Raw genomic sequence first — 12,527 nt, 5'->3', positions numbered from 1 at the left:
CAGTGCCAGCCGAGGGCCGGGGGCGGGCGCCGAGGGGCCGGCCGCCGCTGACGCCGTGCGGGCCACCAGCCCCGATCGCCCGGGCGGCGGGAGGGCGCCGGGCCCCCGCAGGCCGCGTCCGCGGGGGCAGGGCGCGCGCACACCGCCGTCTGGAGGCCGCGGGCGGCCTGCAGGCTCCGCCGCCGCGCTCGCCATTCAAGCGCGCCGTGTCCCCGCCCCAGATCCCGGGGGGTGAGCGGGGGAGGGGGCGGGCGCCCGGCCGCTGAATCACCTCCCCTCCGCGCCCGCCCCAGCGCCGCCGCCACCTTTCCATTCAGTCGCCAACATGGCTGGAGCGCGGCGGAGGTGAGCCGGCCGCCCTGCCGCTCCAGCCCCTGCGCCCAGCGCCCCAGCGCCTCGGGCAGCGCCTCCGCTCCGCGGTGCCGAGGCCCCGGGGCCCGGCTGTCGCCCGCCGCCAGCATGTGGGGCGCCCCGGACGAGAGCTCGGTGCGGGTGGCTGTCAGGTGAGGACGGACGCGGCGGCGGCGGGAGGGCTGCGGGCTGCGGGCGCGGCCGGGACCTGCTGGGGTTGCGGGCACCTGAGGGGCGCCCCGGCGGGGGAAACTGAGGCAGCGGGTCCCCGCCGGCTTGGCACGCACGGCCGGACGCTAGCGGGGAGACCCCGGCGGTCCCCACGCCGTCGGCGTTTGCAGGTGGCTGGCGGCTGCGCGGCGCCAGGTCCCCGGGGGCGCTGACTCCGCCGGGTCTCGCACCCGCCCGGGGCGATCGATGGCCCGTGGGGCTTTGCCTGCAGGAGCACCCTCTCTGCTGGGCTGGGTGCTTTTAAAAAATTTATTTCGAGAGCGTCTGTCAACGTGTCCATGCAACCCTGGCCTCCTGAGGCAGGAGACAAAGCATCGGACTGACAGCGTTTCCACCAGCAGCTTGGGGATGTCTCTGCAAATGGGAGCCGCCTTAAGCATCACTGCGAAGTGGATAATGGCACGAGCGTGTGCGTGTAGGAGACACATCTGGCCTCCAAGGCATTGGAATGGGAATTATTTTTAAGATAAAAATCACCGGGGGTGCGGGGGGGGGGGGCGGGTAGGTCCGCAGAAGGAAGGAAACCCTTCAGCAAGTGGAAGGGTTTAGGATGCATCCCAAGGTTGAGCAGGGTGGATGCAGAATGACATTAGACATGCCTGGGTGCGAGTTTGGAAACACGGGACGCCTCAGAGCTGCATTTTGGTCAATGACAGACACACGAGTGTTGAATGTAATTTAGACCGTTTTGATACGTGTCAAGAAGCAGAGCCCTGACAGTTGCTCATGGAAAATTGCAACATCATCCCTGAAATATTAATGAAGCATTCATGGTGGAGTAAGTGCGTTGCTTACACAGCTCGGATAGACTGCTACTGTGAATCCACTTCTCTTTATGGGTACTTTCAGGATTATAAAAATAACCTGTTTTCCGAGAAATTATACTTTAAAATCCTCCCCTCTGTGGTCTTTCTGGAAAGCCATTTTGCAAACCCTGTCATGTCTGCATTTCTAAGTTATTTTAGTGACAAATCTTGGTTAGGCATAGAAATGGTAGTTTTATATATATATTGTATCTTTAAGCAACTTAAAGACTAAAATGAATTTTAAAGATCTTTTTACATGCCCTTTAAAGACCAGGAAATGACCACCCATGGAAGTGACAGTTTTATGACTTAGAATCACCTGTTATAAAGCTTTTGAAGTTTGAATTTGGCCTTGGTGGTTATTCTACACCTACTTATCCAATTGTTGGATTAGTTTGTTTCTCCTATTTACTGCTACTATGTCTCTTTGGGTCTTTTAATACTTACTGGTGATGGTACCCTGGCAGAGGAAGGGAAAGGGAAAAGACAGGGAAAGATAATTTACTTAGTTAGCTGATCTGGTCAAGCAACATGACGAAGGAGCATAAAATAAGTAATGGAAACATAAAATTTGGCTGGGAGAGAAGCCATTGTTACAGATTTAAGATTTTTATCTGTGAATTCTCTAGAACCATCATGGGGCCATGTATTGGCCATCCTATTAAATCGGATGCTGCTTTGCAGTGGAGGTGAGCAGAGCCATGGGTCACCCTGAAGTGGTTTTGACATGCATAATAGCATTTTGCAAGTGAATAAACGTGGTTCTGATTGTTGGTAAAGGCTTTATAAAACATTAGCAATTTCGTAAGCCACATTGTGAAGATTTGTGGGTTTTTTTCTTCATTAAATACATTGAATAGATCCACTCTCTAAACTTATTTTGCATAGAATCGAAATAGCTTATATAGCACTTTGGTATTAATAAAGTGCTTGGCCATATATTTTTATTTACAACAAATATTTATTCAGCATATATTCCCATCTCTATTATCAAGGCTTCAGAGCTAAAAATAGCAATAATTGTTGGACACATTCCATGTTCTAGGATCAGTGCTGTGTGTTCCGATGTTTTATATCCTGTGAAATCTCATTTATTCCTCATAATAATCTTTGACTTAGGTCCAGACCTGTTATTATTATAGCCATTTTACAGATGAGACGCAGAAAGATTAAGTAACCTGAGAGCAAGTGGCAGAACAAGAGTTCCAACCCAGACAGCTTGACTCTATCTGGCCCGAATGGTTAACCATTAAGCCTACAGAGGTGAGAGGCAAAGACATGCTTTGCAAAGCTTTACTTAGCATAAGGTCAGTTACCTCTTCCTGGTTCTGTACTAGTTCAACTACAAATGAATGGCTCTCACAGGTTATGCATACCTAGATGCTGCTAGAAAAGATAGAGATCAGAAAGAGAGGACCTGAACTTAAGGCTAAAATATTTCTTCCAAGTCTTTGATCTTTCCAGTGTCCTCCTAGCCTACCTCCGGTTTGTGATAAGCTTCCCCAGCAGGGTAAATAAATCAACAAATGGACCCACACCAGCAGGGCATTTAACCTGCTTTCCCCCTTCAATGTATAATGTAATAACAGGTAATAAGTAGAGTTGACTCTACCTGTGTAAGTAAACAAAAATGTCCTAGAGAGTCTTGTGTTTTATTAGATGGAGAGACTTACCAGTATGCCAAAGCGAATGACTCTATTTTAGGTTTCTCAGAATAAGCGCATGGGTCATATAAAGCTTTGGGGAACAGAAGGTGAACAGAGTGTTTCTCATTTAGGGAGAACATTTTAAATTCAATATCTGAAAATACCTTTTGACAGAGTATATCCGAGGTGTTCTGCAAGGTATCTTTCATTGTGGTAGATGTGGATTCAGGTGACAGCTGGCACCTCATGTTGCTGATGAGCCCTTAAAGTGTGATTAATGCTACTGAGGAACTAAATTCTAAAGGATTCTAAAAGTTGGTCCTTGATTTAGTTTTTGGAAATATTTTATGTATGCTTGGAACAACTTGGTATGTGGATCTACTTTTTGACTGTCAAGTTGATGAAATCTAAAAACTGATGTAGTATTTCTGATGAATAGTTAGTGTGCTAATTGACATGTATGTAAGTGTAATATATGCATTGGATTGCAAAGACTTATGAAAAAGTATGAAAAGAATGTAAATATATCAATAATCTTTGTATTGATTACATATTAGAATGATAATATTTTAATATATGGAGTTAAATAAAATATTCCTAAGGCCGACTGGTGTTGCTCAGTTGGTTGAGCATCAGCCCATGAACCAGGAGGTCATGGGTAGGGCACATGCCTGGATTTTGGGCTTGATCCCCAGTAGGGGGCATGCAGGAGGCAGCTGATTGATGTTTCTCTCTCATAGATGTTTCTATCTTTCTGTCCCTCTCCCTTCCTCTCTCTAAACTCAATAAAATATATTTTGAAAAATATTGTTAAAATTAATTTCATCTTTTTTTATTTTGCTTTTTAAAAATGTGGCTACCAGAAATTTTAAAATCAAATGTAGTGTTGTTCACATTATATTTCTATTGGATAGTGCTGCTCTATAATTTAAACAAGGTGAATAAATATAGAATAAAACTGTTCAAGCCATCCTATCATAGACTAAGATCAAGAAAATACCAAAATATTAGGCGCCTGTTTTTAGAGTGGATACACACACATACACACACACACACAGGATTTGATTTATTAGCAACATTTTTTTCCTCCCAGTGCAGAAAAGTTAGTGTAGAAAGTTACTAACTATGGGCTCCATACGGTAGCTGATTCTAAATCTAAGACATCATGAGATGGCGTGTCCTTGTCCTTTCCTTGTTGTAATGCTAACATAACATTTGAAACTTTTTTCCTTTACAAGAACTTTAGCTCGCAAAAGATATCAAGAGCTGAATGAAAATGGAGACACACAGCCAAAACCGGTTTGGCTCAGTGGATGGAGCGTCGGCCTGTGGACTGAAGGGTCCCGGGTTCGATTCCGGTCGGGGGCATGTACCTGGGTTGCGGGCAAATCCCTGGTAGGAGATGTGCAGGAGGCAGCTGATCGATGTTTCTCTCTCATCGGTGTTTCTAACTCTGTCTCTCTCCCTTCCTCTCTGTGAAAAATCAATAAAATATATTTTAAAAAAAAGAAAAGAAAATGGAGACACAGAACTATCATGTTTTCACATCATTGTTAATAGACAATATGTCAGTGATTTTCAACTAGTGTGCTGCAAGAATTGTTAAAACATGCAATTCCTATTTAGTCAGGGGCACTGACCTCTTTTCCCTTAAATTGTCAAATTAAAAAATGACAGCAACCAACACAAGCCATCCAATGTGAATGAATAAAAATTATACCTGTTGTGTTTTTTTTTGGTCAGATTGGCAAAACATATATTTTTTTGTTGTGCTGCAGAATTGTAGTAATCACTACATGTGTCACAAGATGAAAAAGGTTGAAAATCATTGGCCTGTGTGGATTTGAGCTAAAATTTCTTGGCTTGGCTTTGGCAGAGAACAGTACATACCCTTGGCAGTGAGTTTGGATGTTGTCTAATTTACTGTGTTTCACCTTACTGGAGCACTTTTTAAGAAGTAGCATTGCTCAGCAGGCTTGAGGGCTCATTGGACAGTCAAAGCTTTGTTACTAGGCCTGTCCCTGGCACTGATTTGCAAAGTGAACTCCCTGAACTCTTCTCTTTCCTCATGCTGAGGTGGCCATGTAATGGCATTAAGGGTTGCACAAACTTTCCATATTCAGTCTATTAAATATGTGATTTTTGTTGTTGTTAGTCGTACTGTTGACACAAATGGTGCCTCCCTATTGACAGGAAGGCACTATTTTACCATTTCAATCTTGACTTTTCCAACAATATGTTTGCTCTGGGTGCTCTGGTTATTAATAGGAAACACTTAGGCTTTTGCGGTCTCTTTGTTTCATCCTGGTTATAATATAAATGTATTATATTTTATTTAATCTACATAAAGACCCTATGAGGTAGGCTGGACAGATGAATAAACTATTATACAGATGAATAAAATGAGTCCCAGGCACACTGGCAACCCCTTTAAGATTTCTCAGCTGCTGTGTATGAGAACTGGCACTCAAACTCAGGTTTCTGATATCTATTTCTGTATTTCTAAACATATTTCCACATGTTTTCGAGACATTTCACATACTAATTTCAATGTAATAAAGATCTTTCAAGCTGACACACGAATATACATCTGGGGAAAATTATCTGAAACAATTTAACGCTTAGAAAATGTGGAGGTAGCTAAGCAAGGCTCTCAGAAATATTTACTTTATAGAAATAGATGGGTTATCTGGTGTTTGGTCATTTGTTTATTCCTTCCTTAATGCAACAAATATTTATAAAGTGCCTACTATGTGTTGGATGTTGATGCTTTCCTACCACTGAGGATACACACACGTTACAGCATGATGCCTGCCTGATGGAGCTTAGCCCTAGCCAATATGAAGCTTTTCCAATGCACAGACTATGTTGGCACTAACAAAATATAGTCAGCAGCACCAACTAGACATGAACAACAATTGTTGCAGTTTAGTTTTTATTTCTCCCTTATTTTTTCAATAGCGTATATTAGTTCATACGTTTCTCAAGAACAGTGCGTTAAGAATGAAAGGGTGTCCTGCTTCCAAACATATTTCACATAAAAATTGAACTCCAAAGCTTATGCAGTAGGATTTTATTTATATCATGTCCCACTTGATATAAGATACATGCCCTACTTGTATTTATTTACTTTTGGATCAGGAAGTAAAGGAAAGAGAGGAGTAAAAACTAGCGGATGATGTGAGCTGAAAAACAATGAAATTATTTTATTTACCAAATGAGTTGATACGTTTTCTTCAGGTGTATTAAGTTTGTGGAGTATGATAGACCTGTTTGTTTTGAACTCCTTAGAAGTTCAGATTTCATGTCTAATTATCACTACCCCTTGAGCTCTTACCTCTTTCCTGCTAATTGGTTAATATTTTGATGCATGATTATGGGGTAGTGAATGATGCACTAGAAATTCCGGTTTAGTGAAGCCATGGAAGCAGAAATTATCTTGGCAGTTAATTCCATAATCTGCCTAATCTTCCAATTCACGTCAATTTCTCCTCAAAGAAGGGGACTTGGAATTTTCATTATTATGGATGTTTTCCCCCAAGACAAGTTATAACTCACCTGTGAGACTCTGACTTATAAATGGTTGTTTTCTGTCAACATTAGACATGACCTTTATCTGAGTTTTAGATCAGGAAGAAAAAACACAACAATGAAAACGCCTGCCAAATAATAGAAAGTATTTGTATGCAGTATATCATTAGAATAATTTTACGCAAAATAAAAAAAAAATGTTTGCTATTTTCAATGCTTGTCTCTGGGAAGCGGATTTGTGAATTCTTTGTTTCAACATGGTTTCCCAGTGGATTAACTATTTAATCTTCTCAGAGTGTTAAAATAGTTTTCCTCTGGCTGAGGCTTTATTTGAAGCAAATGACAGCTAAGCCAAAGGGGTAATTTTCATGATACCTCACAATTATTATGTAGTCTTTCTGAATGTTTAAGAATTATATCTGAGGTTCCTTTGTCCTTCGTTTCTTTTGAAATTATTAGCCATTTTATATATAGAACATAATTTTTAGTACTTCTATAATTATTGACAAAATTGATTTTAAAACTTGAAGGGGACCTTGATGGGGCCAGCTGGTTGAAACTTTTTTTTTTTTTAAGGCAGTTGAGGCAATAGCGGCCCAGACAAGTTGAGAGAATTGCTTGAGGACCCACAACTAGCAGCTCAAGTCTTCTTTGTGCTGTGGATTTCGCTGGCAGACATCCCAGAAATAAAATAAACTTAAAAAACTGCAGTTTTAATCCCTTAAGCCCTCCCTATAAAAGTTCATTTTGACATTTTGGTGAGTTCTTCCATCTCAGTGCCCATTATTTTGGCTTCTAGAAACTAGACCAGTGATTCTAGTGAGCAGGGGACCCTGGAGTAGCTATCCAACTTTATATTCCTGGTATATTCAAATGTGAAGAAATTGCCAAAACTGAGTAATAAACATAATATAGACAGTTTTCAACATTGGCATGTAACACATGGATGCTCTAACAGCAGCTACAGAAGGACAATGTGGGAGCAGTCTAATTTTGAAATAATGATAAATATGTACTGGTAAACAGCAGGATTTTGTAAATGCTCAGCCTGGAATGTGTGGCCTCTCCTCCTCCCCTCACCTCGATTCTTACAACTTTCCCTCTCCTCCTGTAGACTTGAGGATTGTACCACATTGCAGCAAAAATGGCAGCCGCACTACAAAGGAGGTGGCTGGAGGGTGGGGTTGAGGTAGAGGTCAGATGGGGTGAGGTGAGTTGTATTTATTGGGATCTGGAATTGGAGACTGAGGTAGAAATCTGAGTGGTTTAAAAAGACCCCTTTTGAGTATTACTTAACTAGATAGATGGTTCTAAACTTCTAAATAATATATCAGCCCTTCCCATCCTTATTTTAAAAGGAAATAAAGAATAAAACACAATTTGATCATAATGGAGACCCATCATCCAAAAAAATATCCTAAATCTCACCTCTTCACAAAATCTTTCTAGACTGCTCCCACGCAGGGACATTTCTGCCTTTTGATGGGATTGGTCTTCTTTGTATGATTCTTCTTCCACTCTCTCTAAAATCCCAATGGGAGGGGTACACACAATGTAGTGGTTTTCACTGTTTGGCTTAAAATGTTCCCCAAACTCAGAGAACATTTAATGCTTTTTTGTTGTTGTTCATTTTTTGTAGAAGATGCTAACAGTATTCACAGCATTATTACAATAGAATATTTGAAGGGCATTGGGGTTATTGAATCGAAACAAGCTGATATCTGTAAATCTAGTTTGGAATGGAGGTCATTCAGGATTTAATCCCAGGATCATTTAATTTGTGTAACTGTCCTCCATGTGCTTCTTCAGTAAGAGCAAGAAAGAAAAAAAAAGTCACACTTGGTTGTGGAGAGGTGGGCAGCATGTGCCCAGGGACTGAAACAAGGTCAGCTCAAGGTTTATCCCCTACTCTTTGGATCGCTTAGTGTATAGTAACATTTTAGTTTTTGAAATTATTCTCAACTTTGGGAAGCTGTGTCTGTCCCTTAGGCACGACAATATCAGTTCTCTAAATATGATAAATTATATATTTTTTCAGAGTAGATATTCACATTCTTTGACACAGCTGCACAGTCAGTTTGGAGTTCTAAAGAAGAGACTTTTTCTTTCAGCAAGCAGGAACAAGAAACCTTGGAGAGGGTCAAGCTGTAGTTATTCATTACGATGCGGTATGTTGATCACATGGTGTACTAATGAGGCACAGGGCATTTCTACCCTCAATTGTATTCTAATTTTATTTACTTATTTTTAGACAATTTTTTTTTGTTTATCACATAATTGTTGAATGTCCACTGTGCCCTGGAATCACAGAAGTTGGAGGCATTAAAGCAATGGGAGGTGCATGATTGAATGAACATTGGATGGTTAAAAAACTTTTTTGGTCTGGACTCTTACCAATGATAAACTTTGAGTAGGAGTTATCCACTTAACCTCAGTGGACTTTGGAAAGGATTAAAAGAAATAACCATGTGAAAGCATTTGGAAAACAGTTTTTACACAAACATAGGCAGTAATATTATTAGAGATGAGTTTGAGATAACCAGGAATGGGCATGTTGGTTATATTCCAAACTCTAGCAATTGGATTAGTCATTCTCTAATATGTAACCCATAACTTGAATTTGCAAAGTGCTTGTAGCTGTTTGTATTTTTTTGTTTTTGAGTGTCTATTACTTGCATCACTATGAATGAAACAAAAATGTGTATAAATACTTTTAAAAAACCTTACCTTTTCTAGTCTCCTCTGCTTTTTTTTCAATATGTAAATCACATGCCTTGTTGCTCTATCTTACCAAATTCCTTCTTTTATAATTTAGTAAAATCCGCTATTTTTATTCCTACCTTTCTCTTTCCACAAAGACTTTCAGTTGTTATGGTTTTTAGTGTTTAGTAAAGTTACTACCTTATACTTTGTGAGATTAACAATAGGATTGAGTTATATTTCCCACTAATGGCTTAACCTGTTGTAAGAGGAAGGTGATTAAATTGGTTAATAAAAATGTGAATTTTCCTTCTGAATTGGCTTGCACCAGATTTTTGAAAATGTTGCTAATGCTTTCCTTGCTTCCTCTCATCAAGTATGGCAATAATACACTAAACCAGGCTATAGATTAAAGAGAGCTGCAAGGAGTAAACTGAGTAAAAATACTAGAAATAATAGTAACATTGGATTGAAAAATAAATTTACATTTTTTATAAAAACTGTCTTCTAGCACCTGGAGCTAATGGGGCAATGTGCCTGTAGTATTCATTGGTGGCGCTAAGGGAAGACTTAGCTGAAAGCATTTTAAAAGAAGATTGATACTTAGAAGCAGGAAATATATCTTTCAAGCCTGGTTTCAAAATCAGCTTTTAATTTCATTTTATTTTTATTTGATTTATTTTCTACTATTGAAATAATGTAATCAGATTAGTAAAAGTACCCAGGAAAAGATGAGAAAAATATCATAGTTCATCACCATGATATAATTACTATATATCTGTTTCAACGCATATCTACATTTTTAAAATTGTTATAATCTGGATACACTTTTATAGCCTGATATTTACAGTTTAGAGCAAGCATATCAAACTCGTAGCCAGTGGGCCGCGTGCTGCATGCAGCCCATCAGATGCGAGTTTGACATGCTTGCTTTAGAGTATAGTGTATGAACTTTTCTATGTCTTTATATTAAAGAAGGGCATCTTTTAAATATATTTTTTATTGATTAAGATATTACATATGTGTCCTTGTCCCCACGTTATCCTCTACCCCCCTCCCCCCGCTCATGCCCTCACTCCCCCCCCCCCCCCCCCGTTGTCCGTGTCCATTGGTTAGGCCTATATGCTTGCATATAAGTCCTTTGGTTGATCTTTCCCCCTTACCCCTACCCTCCCCTACCTTCCCTCCAAGGCCTGACAGTCCAATCAATGCCTCTCCGTCTCTGGATCAGTCCTTGTTCATCAGTTTATGTTGTTCATTATATTCCACAAATGAGTGAGATCCTGTGGTATTTATCCACTCTCCAGTTCCATCCATGCTGTGGCAAATGGTAAGAGTTCCTTTTTCTTCTTCCTCTTCTTAAAGAATACCTTTCAGCATTTCATATAATGCTGGTTTGGTGGTGATGAACTCCTTTAGCTTTTTCTTATCCGTGAAGCTCTTTATCTGACCTTAAATTCTGAATGATAGCTTTGCTGGATAAAGTAATCTTGGTTGCAGGTTCTTGCTATTCATCACTTTGAATATTTCTTGCCACTCTCTTCTGGCCTGCATGGTTTCTGTTGAGAAATCAGCTGACAGTTGTATGGGTACTCCCTTGTAGGTAGCTGACTGTCTTTCTCTTGCTGCTTTTAAGATTCTCTCTTTATCTTTTGCTCTTGGCATTTTAATTATGATGTGTCTTTGTGTGGTCCTCTTTGGATTCCTTTTGTTTGGGGTTCTCTGCGCTTCCTGGACTTGTAAGTCCATTTCTTTCACCAGGTAGGGGAAGTTTTCTGTCATTATTTCTTCAAAAAGGTTTTCAATATAGAAGGGCATTTTTGAATAACATGTTAAATATACATTATCTGCTTTACTTGAATAATTCAATTCAATATATATTAAATTCCATATATCAAACGAATTTAATCGACAAGCCTTTATTGTCTAATAAGGACATTAACTTCATTTTTCTAAGAGCTGTGCTGTGTCCTATGATTCTTGGTAATGTTTTCATTTCCACTGATGAGCGCAGACTCTACAAATGACTATTTCCCGGAACTGAAGTCTCTAAATAAGAGCTTTTTTGCTCTCAGCAAGCTGGAACAAGAAACCTTGGGAAAGAGTCAAGCGTAGTTATTCATTATGATGTGGTGTATATTGATCAGAAGGGGGAGGAGAGTGCCATTCACCAGAATATATGATTAAATGTTTCAGCATCTTCAGTACCATAACATTAAGCTAGATATATAGCAAGATATAATGTGTTAAGAGAATACACACATTTGCTCAGCACATTAGTCTTAAGCTACTGGTGGTAAACCAAACACAGGTTCATAACCATGCCACGTTCCTTGAAAATCAGTGCATTTCTGCCCTAACCGGTTTGGCTCAGTGGATAGAGCATCAGCCTGAGGACTCAAGCGTCCCAAGTTCGATTCCGGTCAAGGGCATGTACCTTGGTTGTGGGCACATCCCCAGTAGGGAGTGTGCAGGAGGCAGCTGATCGATGTTTCTCTCTCATCGATGTTTCTAACTCTCTATCCCTCTCCCTTCCACTCTATAAAAAAATCAATAAAATATATTTTAAAATAAAGAAAATCAGTGCATTTCTAAGACATTTATTTGTGTTCACCTCAGTTCAACACAAAATATTTTTGTTTGAGCGGCCTATTGGCCACCCAGTCTGCTTCTGTTCTGTCCTAAAATGGAAGTTGTCAACTGCTGATTGATTAAACATGAGAGTACAGATTTCATTCCTCATTATTTGACCTCCCATTTAAGGTTCCTTAATCCAAATGTGACATCTGTGACATTTTCAGGTCTCCATTTAGGCAGTACAAATGATGCTTTTGAATTTTAGTTGGCCAACTTGGCCTTAAATTGACAACACATTCTCTCTGTCCTTGATTATGTTCTTATCTGTTTTGTTTCATAAGTGTAACTGGACCTTGTGTTACCCTTGTAGCAGATTTGGTTCTTGTTTTTGAGTATAGGGTTTCTTTAGTTATCTTTGATTCTGAATTTTGTATTAACTTGGTATCACTCGACATAACTTTTCATTTCTCTTCTTCAAGTGTTCTATGACTGCAGTTCTCAACATAGAGTAACCCAGACTTGATGATTTCACAAATCTAAATTTGAGCATGTTTTGACATCAATTGTGTGGTCTCATTTTATATATTTCAATGTTAGGATTCTACCTTATTCTATTTTAAAATAGGCATAAAGAGATTATGTGGTATTGAGTGCTGTGGGTATTGGTGATTTTTAAGTCCAGTAT

General features: G+C 40.1%; 1 protein-coding gene and 1 long non-coding RNA gene across 16 annotated transcripts in view; both read left to right on the top strand.

The window, feature by feature from the left end:
- Positions 1–257: 257 nt before the first annotated feature.
- The window catches only part of KIF21A (kinesin family member 21A), a 148,008-nt gene continuing 135,738 nt past the window's right edge, over positions 258–12,527 (top strand). For 5 of the 15 annotated variants that reach the window (XM_059682566.1, XM_059682565.1, XM_059682557.1 and 2 more), the window contains exon 1: positions 258–503. In XM_059682566.1, the coding sequence (XP_059538549.1) occupies positions 460–503 (44 nt within the window). In that variant the 5' untranslated portion in view covers positions 258–459. The remainder of the gene's footprint in view (positions 504–12,527) is intronic. The other 10 variants (XM_059682559.1, XM_059682567.1, XM_059682561.1 and 7 more) reach the window with 8 other exon arrangements.
- Positions 4,551–9,291, top strand: LOC132227451 (uncharacterized). The gene is made up of 3 exons (XR_009451183.1): positions 4,551–8,450; positions 8,604–8,733; positions 8,817–9,291. It is a non-coding gene; the product is annotated as an uncharacterized LOC132227451 (long non-coding RNA).

The sequence above is a fragment of the Myotis daubentonii genome, chromosome 2, assembly GCF_963259705.1.
Source record: "Myotis daubentonii chromosome 2, mMyoDau2.1, whole genome shotgun sequence".
Lineage (NCBI taxonomy): Eukaryota > Metazoa > Chordata > Mammalia > Chiroptera > Vespertilionidae > Myotis > Myotis daubentonii.
Note: the sequence above shows the minus strand (reverse complement) of the source record. Positions and strands in the feature narration are given on the sequence as shown.